The sequence below is a fragment of the Xiphophorus hellerii genome, chromosome 19 (assembly GCF_003331165.1).
Source record: "Xiphophorus hellerii strain 12219 chromosome 19, Xiphophorus_hellerii-4.1, whole genome shotgun sequence".
Taxonomy (NCBI): Eukaryota; Metazoa; Chordata; class Actinopteri; order Cyprinodontiformes; family Poeciliidae; genus Xiphophorus; species Xiphophorus hellerii.
Genome location: NC_045690.1, coordinates 6,084,800 through 6,099,483, shown reverse-complemented (window position 1 = coordinate 6,099,483; position 14,684 = coordinate 6,084,800). Strand labels below are relative to the sequence as shown.

Below are 14,684 nucleotides of genomic sequence, written 5' to 3'. Positions count from 1 at the left end.
ATATTAGAAATACTACCAAACCAGTGTCACGACCTTTCCACACCATTGCTTTTTTAAGCAGTTGTAACTGCTGCGCAAGTTACTCAGCAAGTTGTTGCTAGGTAACCATAGAACAGTGAGTTGCTAGGTAACCAGAGAGCGCGAGAGTTAGCTAATGCCAACAGAACTTGTACTTTAAGGTTCAGGGTTGATTTCCAGATACTTTGAGAAGTTACTGTGGGTAAGTTTTCAGATCAGGTGAGTTTGTGGTAACTACACAGTACTTTGATGGCATATTGGTGAAACTTTTAGGTGCGAATTCCTCAACTGTTTTGACCCCTTAAAGTCTGTTTTAGTGACTTTAAGGGGTCCAAAAGTGTCAAATACCATTTTGTCAGTAGGGAAAGTTTTAAACTATGTCGCTGCTGCTGGTACTGAGTAACGCCTTTCTTGCCTTGTCAGGTATCTGAACCACGTCCGGGTCGCCATGCCGCAGGACACGGCGGGAGGATACACCTCGGCTCTGGCGTGTTACCGCGCCATGCAGGACGCTTTCAGTGGCCTGTTTCCTGTCAATGGATGAATGGACAAATACGACTTTACCATCACTGTGACGTCAACGTTGATCCGCTTTTCATAAAGATTTGTATAGATTTTTTTGTTTTCCAATAATGTTATTTTTAAATAAAATAAGAAAAACATTTTTTCCATTTTGTGGGTTTATTTAAAACTCAAATGTAATCATGTACATTTCTCATAAAAAGAAAAGAAATCAATTTAAGGGCATAAAACTAAAATATTGTTTGAAAAATTTAACTTAAAGTCCTAAAAAAAAAAAACAACAATCTGATGTGGAATCATGTTAAATCTGGAGCGTCTTCACACTTTGGTTTCTTTGGGGCCGGTTCCTCAGATGATTCTGTGAACACAGATAATACAAAAATCCACATTTTAATCTGTTAAGAGACAGCTATAAAAGAGTGAATGCTTTTTAAAAACATCTTTATAACTGGAAGCTCAAAACAGCAGCTTCCTTAGTCATCCAAACACAAAAGAGTAGAAGAAAAAACATTTTTTAACTAAAATGATGCAAAATGTAACACACAGCTGAAGAACCACACAATTTTTATACTGGCTTAATCAAAAGTTAATGATCCAACTATCTATAAAATGGGAAAGACAACAGAACATGTCATTCATTTTAAATGGCTGCAGGAAAATAAGACTTTTCCTGTAGGCAGAAAAATTATTCCTGGCTACAGGAATCATATAGTGCATAAATTTATTAAAAGAAGCATAACAGGTCACTTTTAAAAGGTATGTGTTGTACTATTTTGTAAAAAAAAAAAAAAGTAGTTTTATCATGATTGATTTGTAAAAGCAATCAAAAGAGTAAAACATCCAAAGAAGTGGATACTGTTAATAAGCACAGTCAGTATGTTTTGTGTTCAGGTTTGTTTCTCACCTGTTTTGGTTTCGCTGCTGCAGTAAAGAACGTCTTTAGGGACAGCGAACCTCACACACATCATGTCCTTGTTTGGTGCCACGTTACGCACAAAATGCACGGAGCACTTGTTCTCCAGAGGGAACCCGAGGCTGCGGGACGCCCTCTGCACCACGTCCGCCTCCGGATCGTCATGCTTAGAGAAACCGTAGCAGTGCACTGTGGGAAGGTTCTGGTCGCATGTCAGCTCTGGCTGCAGGAGGCCCCTGGAAAGCGTCCAGAAACTCCAGCGCCAGCGCAGGCAGGTTCATGACCACATGGACCGCAGATTCCCCCTTCAGCAGAGCGGGCAGCTCCCGCCTCAGAGGCCCGCGGATGAAGTCTCTGCCGTCCAGATTGAAGGTTTGGACTTTGCTCTCCACCTTGTTGAGTTTGCAGTTGTGTTGCAGCCATCTGTACGATTCCGGGTTGAGATCGTTGGCCAGAACTTTGGCGCCGAGGCGGGCGGCCGGGATGGCGAAGGGTCCGACCCCGGCGAAGACGTCGAACACGACGTCGCCACGTTTAACCAGCTGCACCACTCTTTGGTGCTCTGTGCTCAGCCGGGGGTTCCAGTAGACGCGAGAAAAGTCAAACTCATAAGTCACGCCGTTTTCTTTCACCTGCAAGGACAGAAGATGAGGCGCAACAGTAAGATACAAAACTTCAAAAATACAGAAATTAAATATTAATTCAGATTATTCAGAGAGTTATTGTAGGTCTTTGGAGCAGTAAAGACAGAATGCAGTTATTTTCTAATTGTTTACATCACGGACATTATTTTTCAGCAAATTATTCCATTTATCAAAGCTGCAGTTGTATGTAGCTTTTATAAAATATGTTTTTTACATAAAATATGTTTTTTTTTTTCTCATATTAAACTGTCAGCATGTTGTGACAGTTTAATATGAGATAGATAATCTGAAAGAATCAATCTCCTCCACCTTCTTTCTGAGCTACTAGTGCCATCCTAAGAAACGCACCACCAAAAACAACCAATCAGAGCCAGGAGGTGGGTCTTAGCGCTGTCAAAAAACCTCATGTACTCGCTGCTAAATATGCTAAACAACTTACTGTTACAGGAAAATCTTTTGTCTGCCATTCGTCTGTAGCCATGCTAACTAGCCTTAGCACTAGTTAGCATTTGCTAACTCACTGCAGTGTAGCAGAGAACCAAAGGGGGAGGAGGAGGTGGGATGAGTAGCGCCACACAAGATTGTGATCAACAGCGCTAAGACCCACCTCCTGGTTCTGATGAGTTTCTAGTTTGCACTGGAAGAAGACAGGAGCTTAATTTTTGCTCACAGATTTTCTGTCACATACTTTCAAAACATGGTGACAATTTCAACAAATATGTAAAAAAAAAAAAAAACTTTTTATAAAACATACTGCAGCTTTAAGGGAATAAAGTAAGGCTGGGTGATAAGGCATAAAAATTTTATCTTTGATTTTTTTTTCATACCAGATCCAATTTCTGATAAAAAAAAATTTTGTTGAAAGTTTAGATTGATGGGCTGCGCAGTGGCGCAGTGGGTAAAGCTGTTGCCTTGCAGCAAAAAGGTCCTGGGTTCGATTCCCGGCCCCGGGTCTTTCTGCATGGAGTTTGCATGTTCTCCCTGTGCATGCTGTGGGTTCTCTCCTGGTACTCCGGCTTCCTCCCACAGCCCAAAAACATGAATGTTAGGTTAATTGGTCTCTCTAAATTCTCCCTAGGTGTGTGTGTGTGTGTGTGTGTGTATGGTTGTGTGTCCTGTCTGTTTCTGTGTTGCCCTGCGACAGACTGGCCACCTGTCCAGGGTGACCCCACCTCTCGCCTGGAGATGGGCACCAGCACCTCCCGACTCCCACTACAGAAATATTGTGTACAGAAAATGGATGGACGGAAGTTCTGTAAATATGTTGCTCTTAACATGTTAGAATTAAATCAAAGGGATATTATTGGTGATAAATTAATGGACTGAACATAAACCTGTCAGGCTGATTGATCTATGTGGGAGTGAGCCATATAAAATAACAGCGCATACTTTGGCGACCATGTTTTCCTCTCCAGCCAGAACCTCCATCTTGAAGTTGCGGTATGTTGAGTCGATCATGTTCGTCTTGTTGACCACACATGTGACTCCTGGGTTTTTGTCCATAATGACTTGACCTACAGAAGAAAGAACAGAAAATCTGAACTTTGTCAACCAAATTCAGCAGACGTCCATATGTATTAGCTTAAAAAAGTGTTTTAAATTTTTAACATTTTTATCACAGCAGGTTAATTTCACAGAAATATTTAGAAATCATGTTAATTCAGTTAGAAAAATCAGATTCTAGTTCTTTTAAGCACTAATTATTTCTCTGCCTCAGTTAATTAATATGTCCTCTTGTCTTTTTTATTTTGAAGAGTGGGTAATTATATTGGGTTGCATGACCAGCTGCAACTCTATTGATTATTCTGACGATTAATCAATCTATTTATCAGATAAAAAATGGTCACATTCTAGAGATTTTTACAATTTTTTTGTACTATGATAGAAATACATTAAAAGATCCAAATAAATAAGAAAATAAATAAAAATTGTATTGCCTAAAATGCATAAACATAGCATTTCTTTAGTGAACATTTGATTATTTGTAACAGCGGATGCAGCTAAAATTAATTCCTATTGTTGTTTTGTTTATTTCTTTTGGATATTAAAAATGTCTTTCAGTTCCAAGTGTTAAATGTTTATTAGAATTTAAAGTTTATTGATCTCTGAGAATGTGTTCTTGCATTAATATGTTACTTAAAAATTGTCTCAAAACAACAATATTATCGTTTATCGCAATAACTTAAGGGACAATTTATCAGTAAAGCTAAATTTGTTATTGTGACAATGCTCAGTTGGTCTAGTTACTTGGAAATAGTAATTAGTTACTATTACTGATTACTTCCATTAGAAAGTTACTTTACTTATTTTCAAAAGTAATTTGTTACTTAGGTACAACCTGAATACGCAATAAATCAAATTCTGTTATATAAAATTTAATCATATGAACCCGTCTCTTTGTAAAACTCGATTTGTTTCGCTCTTCTAACTTTATGCAAATCACCAAAACTTTAAATGAAATGCAGGTCTCTCTTTTTGTAATTGTGATCATTTTTCCAGTCCTACCTATGAGGTTCTTGTACGGCAGCTGGTGGTCTCTCAGGTTCATGTGGGCGATGTGTCCCACTCGGCTGAACGCTGAGGTCACATCCTGTCTCTGAGGCAGCACCGCCTCCAGCACCTCCTCCGTCTTCAGGTTGTCGTAGGTCAGCTTCAGGTCGTATTGTCGCAGCTCATCAGAGACGCCGAACGACCTGAGTGCCTCCGCTTCAGCCTCACTGAACGAACTCGCCGACGACACCCTCACGGGGTCCAGAAGGACCAACCGGAAACTGCTGCTCTCCTCGCTGCCTGGAACCACCCGATGCACACCTGGGCACTGGAGAGTGGACTTCTTCAGGCTCTTCACGACTTTGTTTAGGACCCCGGTTGGTACCTGCAGAGCTGGAACTGTGATGGTCTGTGTGAAGGCGTCTTTGTCCAGAGAGGTCATGCCCCGGACCTCAGGAGGGGGTCGGTACAGTTTGGGCTCCATCACGGTCCGCCCGACGAACCCAGAACTGACCGAGTCTGAAAAGAGGAAACTCTGGAGAACAGCAGCAGAACCGAGTTTTGTTTGAGTTTGAGCGGATTCAAAAGTTCTGGAGAGGAATCTGTTGAGGTGCAAAGCAAAAATGGAGAAAAAAATCAGATGAAATGTATGAAACTTTAAAAATACAACGACACAAAAGCAAACAAGATGCTTCTTCTGACATTTGCTCAGACTGTGTTGTTTTCTCAGAAATAGACTCAGACGTTTCTTCAATCATTTTCTGATGCTGATGAGTTAAAAGACGAAATATTTCCTTATCTGTAAAACCGATACCAAACCATAACTTCACAAGATGCTCAACATTCCTCAATTTAATTTCTTTGGTATTTTTGAGTAACAGTTGTCATGAAATTACTACTTTATTCTCCAATTTAATGTTTATTATTATATTATTTCAAGTGTATAATCTTAGCAAGTCCAAATAAATAAAAGCTGTAAAACACAGCTGTCAAACAAGATGGCCGCCTTCCATTATGAACAATAAAACCCCAGGTGTGGATTGGTGAAAAAAAAAATTCTGATATATAAAATAAAAATTCAAAAATAACCATTTAATTTAATCTGTAAAACCAATTTATCGCACAGCCCTAAAGCGTCCAATTACCAAACCAAACAAAAATGCCTGTTTGTCAAACTAAAATCATACACAACCTGATCAGAGCACCAGTGTTGTATTGTTATTTTCTTTTATTATTCAAACATGTTTTTGATGTGTTTTCTACAGTGTAGTTTTTATTTGTAAGTATTTTGGAAACGTCCTACAATCTTCTTAATGTTAATTTCATCTCACAAAACTCTATGATATTGTAAAAATATAAAATTATGCATTCTGCAGTAAACAAATGTTGCAGTTGGTTATAAAAGCTCTGCAGGAAGCTCTATCACCCATTAAATGAATTAAAATCCGGCCCAGTCTCCTCTACACTGTTAGATAATTACAATCTATAATTTTATTATAGAAATATTATAGAAATATTCAGGTGTAACAGCAGCAAGTCAAAGTGAAAGCCCGCATATTCACACAAAGGTAAATATATAATATGAATTAAGAGATCAAAGCATCTAATTGCCGCCATATAAGAGAAGATTAGCACACAAACTCTGGATTCTGTCAAAGATAACTGTATCCTGATTGTCTGATAAAGCTGAAATATAAATAAAGACGTAGCGTGTTAGTAAATGTTATTCACGGTTTAATGGATAGCTTTCATTATAGAACATAATTTTTTTCTGCTGTAAAACTGATGAAAGGGGACACGTTTAGCTACTGTTTATCTCGACACAAACTGACAGAGTAAATGGCATTTAAACCGCTCTGTAACGCTGCTTCTGATACAATACAATCTCTAAGCGACACGACATAATGGCGGCTCTTATAATGACATGATTTTATTTTAAAAGTCGCATATTTATCGTTTAAAATTAAAACTCAGCTGAAATGAAAAAAAAAACCCTCACCTTAACATCCTCCGTTCAATGGCACGCTTTAATTACGTCATCCACACTCGACGCCTGGGGATCGAGCAAGAACTTTGTGATTGGTCAGTTTGTGACAGCATATCTACGACGGAGCAGGAAGTAAGAGGATACGGAAAAAAAAAGATAAAGAAAATATAGGACGTTTTTATATTTTTTAAAGTTTTTATAGTTTTTAAAAACGTAATTGAAGCATGACCCAGGAGGTCGAATTGAAGAAGAACAAGAACTGAAGAACTAAATGAATTTTAAGACACTAATCAGCTGACAAGCCGATAAGACTTCTGGAGGCGATGTGCTCATAAAATTAGGGAGCGAATATTGTTCTGTGTTTTTATCTGTTCAGAATGAGCGTCAACAGCAGCGAGCAGGCGGATGTTTATTCCAGGCTCTCTGAAAGAGACTCCGCTCTTAGCGAAAACACTCCTCTGTTGGGAAATGTGAGTATTTAATTAGCTCGACTGCCGTAAACATGTAATTTATCAGTAAGTTACTGCTTTGTCACTGTGTTTATGGTCAAAATCACATGAGCTGGACTTCACTTTTTCAGTTTCACTGAAGTTTTCTGCTTTTGTCAGCACTCTCCAGTCCACTGTGAGAGCAAATGTTTAGACCAACTTCTGCTGTTATTTTTATTTTCTAAAGTCTCATTTTACACTTCTTTTTACTTGAATATACACTCTTATGTTTTACATAGTTTGATCTGACTGCCTTAATATTTTTCCACTTCACTACTTGTCTTTTTATGGAAAAGATGTCAAAATTAAATTAGTCCCCAAAAATTAAAGTCAAGCAGCTCAAATTTAACAGATTTTTACTGAAGACAAAGTTCAAAGTTGTCACCGAAGAAATTACTGAAGTAAACGTAAACCATATTTGATTTTAAAAAAGAGAAAAAAGCTGCTCAAGCACTAAGTAGCTGATCATAATATCTGATTTAAATTTAACAATAGTGGAATCTGAAAGAGAAATATGCAAAATTATGTGTTAATTCTGATCTTTTAAACACTGAGATAAAAAAAGAAATTAGTAACACAATCACAGACAGAAGTAACATTTTTCACAGCATTTTGCATAAATATAAATCTTATTAAACTGATACACATTAGGTAGTGTTTATATGTTAGGAACAGGGTAAGGTACTTTTGGTGACAGTAATATTTACTGTATCTCCTTATTAGAAAATAAGATTAAATAACAGAGGTTGTGTACAAACAAAAAGTCCCCCTTTAATATAAAATATGGCTTTGTGTCTGGTGAATTTTTGGTTAAAACAAGCTTATTCTTCATTCAGTGAATTTACTCTCAGTGCATAGATAATCCAGAAAATTTACCAAAGTAAAAGTAGCAATGCTTCATAAAAATATTATTCATGTAAAAGTAAAAAGTATGTTGTAGTGAAACTACACCTAAAAGTAATGTTTTCCAAAATGTTACTCAAGTAAATGTAAGTGACTCTGTCAGGGCTGTTGCTGCTGAAATAAAACAAATTCTTTGATAAAAATGTTAAAACACAAATTATTTTGGAAATGGGTGCTAGCCAATACACTTCAAATTAAAAAATAATCTGAACCAGTTATATATATATTTTTTAAAATTAATTACAGCAAATTATTCTGCGTATTTACAGAATTTAAATATTGTAGTCTTTTATTAAAGCCACAAACAGAATGAAGAACGAATCAAACATTCTGGGACTGTATTTTAAACCAGACTCAACCAACGTTTATTTAAATAAACATATTTAATCGATTCACTATGTGGCTTTTAGGTCGTTAGTGAAAAACTGATTGAAATCAAAGCCGTTACCTTCAACTTTTTTATAAAATGGGAAATAATGCAATATATGGCAAACACACTATTCAGCAGCTCTTTTGGTAAATTCTCATAGGAATCATGGTATTGATCTTTTTTAAAGGTATGTTTAGGACCTTGTGTTGCAACATGACAAACCCCGGCTTAAACCTGCATTAGGAAAAATAACTCAACATTATGTTTAACAATAATTTTAGAGATTATTGGCTCATCAGTCGTATTCTCTCCAGGCTCATAGTGGATATCTGCCATATTTTAGTGTCTCAAATCCTGTGATGATAATATCTGTTGCAAATGAGCCACAGTGCCTCTCCTCTTCTCTTTAAATCATTGCAATGACCCCATTCCTCTGTTCACTTAAGCATCTGGGTAATAAAATCTCTTATCAGGTGTGGGGGATGGAGGATAAGGGTTGGAAAAGTTCAACAGACTGGCTCGATATTTTCCAGTGACCACAGTCTTACGAGTTTTGATGTGCTTCACCTCAGTATCACTCAAATCGCTGCTGAGCTTGTTCCAAACACACCTTTCTGCACATTCAGTATTTGCTTGATTGAAATCTGCAGGACTTTTTACTCTGCAGCTGGTCTGTAATCACCTCCATCTGGTTACTGCACTGCAAAAACACAAAATCCTATCAAGTGTTTTAGTGCAAATATCTTATTATACTTGAAATAAGACAAAACTAACTTACAAGTAACTTTTAAGTAAGACATAAAAGCTTGTTTTAAGTTAATAATTCCTTAATTTTGATAATAAAATAACTTTTTCCACTGACAGATTGTTTTAGCTCTAACTAGGGATGTACTGATACAAAAATTTGGACAGATATTGATATATGACATTAATATTGCTGTGATGGCCAATAACCAATATTTACAGATATTACATATACTTTTTTCACTACCATTTAAAACTTTTAGAGAAAAAAAACCCAGCCAAAAAGTTAAAAATAAATATTGGTTCTTCATATCGACCCAGTTTTATTTATCAGTCTGATACCGATGTCCATGTTGGTGCCGATATATCGTGCATCCCTAATTTTAACCAGGCATTTTCCAGTGTTATAAGTGAAATCATCAGCCGGTGGATTTTACATGTTTGTTAAAATTATTGCTGTTGTTACAATTATGGAGATAAAATCTACCATAGACAGAAAAAATTTTGATCAAAGGGGGTAGAGCGGGACATGCAATGTACAATTGATTGGGCAGCCTCTACAGTAGATCCTGCTTGTTCATGGAGAAACTGTACCATAGCAGAGAGCAAAGGGGGTAAGCGACATGCACATGTAATGATTGGCAGCACTAAGACTCGCCTTTTTGCCCTGATAGCACTGGAAGAAGACAGAGGCGCTTGATTTTTTTTTATTTTCATAGATTATCAGTTTTATACTCTACTGTCACAACATGATGACAATTTCAACAAATGCATAAAAATTATTTTTATAAAAGTTACATACTTCAGCTTTGAGAAAATGCTGTCTTAAAATAATCACCCTGTCTTGCTGAAAAGTTATTTGTAAGCTAGTTTTGTCTTATTTCCAGTTTAGTCAGATATTTACACTAGAAACTAGACTAAAAATACCTGGTACTTCCTGTCTTCCAGTACTGTAACGGGGTGAATCCGACCACTCGGCTGCAGGTCAATCCGAGCTTGTTGTGACACCGACACCAGAGTTGCCACTTGTTCTGTCCAGGATATCCCCCATTACAGGGGTCAAGCAGTTTGGGCAGCTCCCCTTATCCTGAGCTCAGGCAGCTGTCCTGCAGCCAGCAGCTCAAATCCCACCCGTCCATTCCCGTTTCCATCCCCTGATCCTGCAGGCCCCTGCGGTGTTGTTTTATGACATCCATCATCAGGCCTGGCCAGTTGTTCCTCGTAATGTCAGGAGGAATCAGCAGGTTTCTTTCTCAGCTGTGTGTCTTTATTCCTGTGGTTTTACTTGTTTTGTTTTGTTTTCTGTGCAGGGATTGGCGCAGACCAGAGCCACTGGAGCCTCCTTCGCCTCCTCTGTGTTCAACCTGATGAACGCCATCATGGGCAGTGGGATTCTGGGTCTGGCTTTTGCCATGGCCAGCACAGGGATAGTTTTGTTTTGGTAAGAGAGGCTCCTTTCACCACTCCTTTCTTTCTGAAACCTTTACTACTTAGTACTTAGTGCTTTCCCTTTGTTCCCAGCATCCTGTTAGTATTGGTGTCCGTCCTTGCAGGATATTCCATCCATCTGCTTCTGAAGCTTTGTGACCAAACAGGTGAGAATAAAACTATCTGACCTTAAAGGTGACCTTTCCTCAAACAGGTTGAGATAACTTTATGGATTATAGAAAACATGTTTATTACATTGTTTGCACACAAAAAAGACATTCATAGAAAATGAGATTTTAGTCTGTTTTAGGGCCTCTTGTCACTTTAAATTCAAATGAGCTGCTACTGGCCACGCCCCCCAACTCAACATTTATACTCAGTAAATATGCCTGCCAAAACTCAATTAAATTCAAACTCAAAATGTTGTTGCAACTCATATTAATTAAACATTCTTCAAAGAGTAATTGTAGATGGTGATAGCTGTTGGCCGGATAGATCTCCTGTAGTGGTCTGTATTACAGCTAATTTGAAGAAACTTTTGATTGAAGACATTTTGTTTTTCTAAGTCAGTCTCATGAAGAGGATGGTCAGGGTTGTCCATAATTATCTTGATTTTTATATACAATTCTTCTGTGCATCATTATATCCAGAACATGTACAATTATATAACAGTACAGTCTTTGAAAAGTATTAGTAGAGCTTCCCACACAACCAGGAAGAAGTGGTTTCAACCATATATATTTATATATATGGTCGATATTTAATTTAATATTTAAATTGGCATTAATAAAGTATTTTTGAATTAAAACCTTCTGACCAAACGTGCTGGAACTCAGCTTGGGTTGCTAGGTGACGGGCGGAACCCCACTGGGGTTGCTAGGTAACCACCAGTGGTTGCTCATTTGTAATGTCACATTCTGGAGGTTTTTAAGCGGCTCATTTTCCAAACACAAAAGAACAACTTGGTGTTTTTTTTTAGATGCAGTAGAAACCCAAATGGAAGTACAAATTTGTGCAAAATGTGAATTTTCCATAATACGTCCCCTTTAACTAATTCCCTGCAAATCCTCCTCACTGTTTGGTGTTGACTTCGCATCCTGAATCGCTCTTCCATTACTCAAGATTTAATCAGTTTGCTGTAAAGTTTCCAATCGCAGTCTGACTCAAGTCCTGATTGTGACCTAATCAAGTGATGTTTGATTAATTAAAAAATAAAAGGAGACCAACGAGAAGATAAAAAGAAAAAACAGTAGTGGGACATGCTGGTTGATGATTGCCACTAAATTAGGTTAAAGCCAATGTTTATTTTCTGGTCAACACACAGAAATATTTCCCTATTTCTCCCCTACTTCCTTTAAGATTTAAACAGTTGAAACCAGAAATTTATTTGTACAGTGTAAAAAGCACATTCTTATTATTTTTTTTAATGTCTAACATTAAATCCGACTAAACTTATTCTGCTTTGGGTCCATTAGGATCACAAAAACGATCTCTCTTTGCTAGATCCCAGAATGAGAATCAGCTTTTTCATTACTAATATCACTATGTTTTGAAACGATTTGGGAAAGCCCTGATGATGTCACAACTTTTTCAACTTCTGATTGGTTAATTCGGAGCATTTGAATGAATTGGTGGCACATATTTTATGGAGGTGTCGTTTGGTGACATTTTGTGAACATCGATATGTAAAAATTATGTCTCATTCCCACTGAAACGCTCTTACATGAACGAACATCAGGAACTGAAAACATCCGATAATTTCTATTGATTTAGTCTCCATAAAATTAGGAAAAATTACAGCAAAGCCTCAAAATGCTTCTTTTGAGACTGTTACACAACAACAAAGTGTCTTCAGTCAGAGGCTTCTTCAGATTAGCTAACACTGACCGCTACAGCAAAATTGTGTAACAGCATTTTAAAAAAGATCAATTCAAAGGGCTTACATAGATTCATAAACACAAAATGAAAATACATCAATCTTCCTTAATATTGATGAAAAAGTACTTTTAATTACCAGTACTTATAACTAGTATTTTTCCATCAATATTTAGGAATTATTGACTTAAAATAAGCTACAATATATTGCTGAAAGGTTACTTGTAAGTTTTACTTCAAGTCCACTAAGATATTTGCACTAGAAACTAGACAAACGTACTTGGTGAGATTTTGTGTTTTTGCAGTGGAACATGTTACAGTATTTGTTTATTTTAATCTTTTAACTGTACAGTATTTTGCTGTAGGTATCAACTCGTATGAGGAACTTGGAGAAAAAGCCTTGAAAAAACCAGGAAAAGTAAGTTGTTGTTTCTTTCAGGATTGTTCCTACTGTTGTCAGTTTGAATGGTTTGTTTGTTCTAATTGCTTTCTGTTTTTTTTCTCTCCAGGTTTTGGTCGGTTTAGCGATTGTCATCCAAAATATAGGTGGTGAGTTGGCCTTCTTTTCAACACGAAGTAACAGACATTATTTCTGACATGCTGGACATGAAGCGATTATGTGGTTTTTATGAGAAGCAGAGCTGCGACTGGGCCGAGGAATGCTGCGGGACGGTTTGTTTATTTTGGAGGCAGACATCGCCTCCTGCTGGTGAACAGAACACCCTGTGCTGACGTCCTCTGCTCGTTTCTCATCACTCCCCCCTGTGAGGCCATTATCTAGATTCCCTGATAACCTCTGACCTCGAGCCGCCGTCCTCTCCACCCCCTCCCCTGAGCCTGAAACATGACTTCTCCCCTAATTGATCGCTGATGGTTAAACTCGCTCCCTCCCTGTTGTGGGGAGGAATAGCATTTTGGGAATCCACTCCACCACAAAGGATTATATTGATTAATCAAACTTTTGGTTTTTGAAAATTTTATTTTTGAAAGATCTGACTTTTTTTCACCAATGTAATCCTTGGGTACTTTGTTCAGAGTAATGTCGTCTAGGGCGGCCATCTTGCTTCACAAGTGTGTTTTAAAGCAGTAGTCCCCAAACCCCGGGCCGCGGACCATTTGGTACCGGGCCGCGCAAGAAGTAATTAAATATTTTCGTTTTATGTATTATTTGAGTCTAGATGATCTTTTATTTTGAAAATCCTTTAACTGGATTCTCTCGGTTACGTCTCGTACTGCCAACATTGAGCCACAAGCAGCAAAATGAGTAAGAAACAGACCAGATGTATTTGGAAAGTTTCTTTGCGAAGGGAAAAGGCCCAGAGAAGAGACATGAGAATGGATTTATCCCGGTAGGTGATTCCCACATTCCAAGCTCTGCATGATATAGTGACCGGCTCGTTAATGAGGCAATGAAGCCTTCAAACTGTTTCGCCACGTAGAGACCAAAGCACCCTGTACAGAAGCAACACTTCGGCTGTTATTGTCTCCCAGATGGATCGTCTCGTTACAGAGAAACAAGCTCAGGGTTCCCATTAGCCGTTATCGTGAGTTTAAATTTTCACGAAAGTAAAGTGTACGTTTTTGTGGCGCATCTGTATCTTATTTTGAAGGGATATGTGAACATTACCATAGCGACCAGAGTCAGAGAGTGTTAGGGCAGTGGTGGAGAGGAGATGAGTAGAGCTTGTGAGTCCGACAGGAGTGAGAGCGCCAGCATTCTAGTCTGCATCTGCTCCTTTTATAAGAGTGCAATTAGCCTCACTCTGGGTAAACATTCATCTGCGCTGCCAGAGGCTGAGCAGCCAATTGACCTTAATTACTGACCACCCCAGCCGGCCGGCCTCTCCTGGCTCCTAATGAAATGAAAGGGGTTCTTTCTCATGTTGGATTCACTCTGGAGCGATTTACTGACCACACACAGAAAACTCACCTCTATTCTCCTTTAACATTACATGCATGCTGATTATCAGTGTCTGTTTTCTTACCACTTGGCCGATAACTGTCCTCTTCTTCACTCAAGGGCCATTTTGAGTAGTCGGTGTAAGTATTATCTCACCTCTGGTTCCTGTAGAAGTGCAGTGGTGCACTGCAAAAACACAAACTCTCAGCAAGTATTTATGTAGTTTCTAGTCTAAATATCTTAAGATAAGAACCAAAACTGACTGAAAAGTAATCATTTCAGCAAGAAATAGGAGCTTATTTTCAGTCAATAAGTTGTTAATATTGATAAAAATCTACTAGTTCCATTGGAAGATTATTTCACAAATAACATGGGAAAAATGTCTAGCCATTTTTTCATCAA

The 14,684-nt window shown here is 37.9% G+C and overlaps 3 protein-coding genes across 3 annotated transcripts in view; 2 read left to right on the top strand and 1 right to left on the bottom strand.

Moving 5' to 3' along the window:
- mnat1 (MNAT1 component of CDK activating kinase) overlaps positions 1-679 on the top strand; it is a 56,553-nt gene extending 55,874 nt beyond the window's left edge. Inside the window, 1 exon segment of the mRNA XM_032546340.1 lies at positions 442-679. Within this exon segment, the coding sequence (XP_032402231.1) occupies positions 442-562 (121 nt within the window). The 3' untranslated portion in view covers positions 563-679.
- Positions 680-681: 2 nt separating this feature from the next.
- Positions 682-6,642, bottom strand: trmt5 (tRNA methyltransferase 5). The gene is given in 6 exon segments (XM_032546338.1): positions 682-898; positions 1,445-1,688; positions 1,690-2,085; positions 3,487-3,611; positions 4,603-5,189; positions 6,587-6,642. Coding segments are annotated over 6 exon segments (1,422 nt in total). The 5' UTR covers positions 6,595-6,642; the 3' UTR covers positions 682-836.
- A 130-nt stretch (positions 6,643-6,772) lies between these two features.
- slc38a6 (solute carrier family 38 member 6) overlaps positions 6,773-14,684 on the top strand; it is a 23,427-nt gene continuing 15,515 nt past the window's right edge. Inside the window, 5 exon segments of the mRNA XM_032546339.1 lie at positions 6,773-7,044; positions 10,390-10,520; positions 10,601-10,674; positions 12,748-12,800; positions 12,892-12,931. Of these exon segments, the coding sequence (XP_032402230.1) occupies positions 6,952-7,044; positions 10,390-10,520; positions 10,601-10,674; positions 12,748-12,800; positions 12,892-12,931 (391 nt within the window). The 5' untranslated portion in view covers positions 6,773-6,951.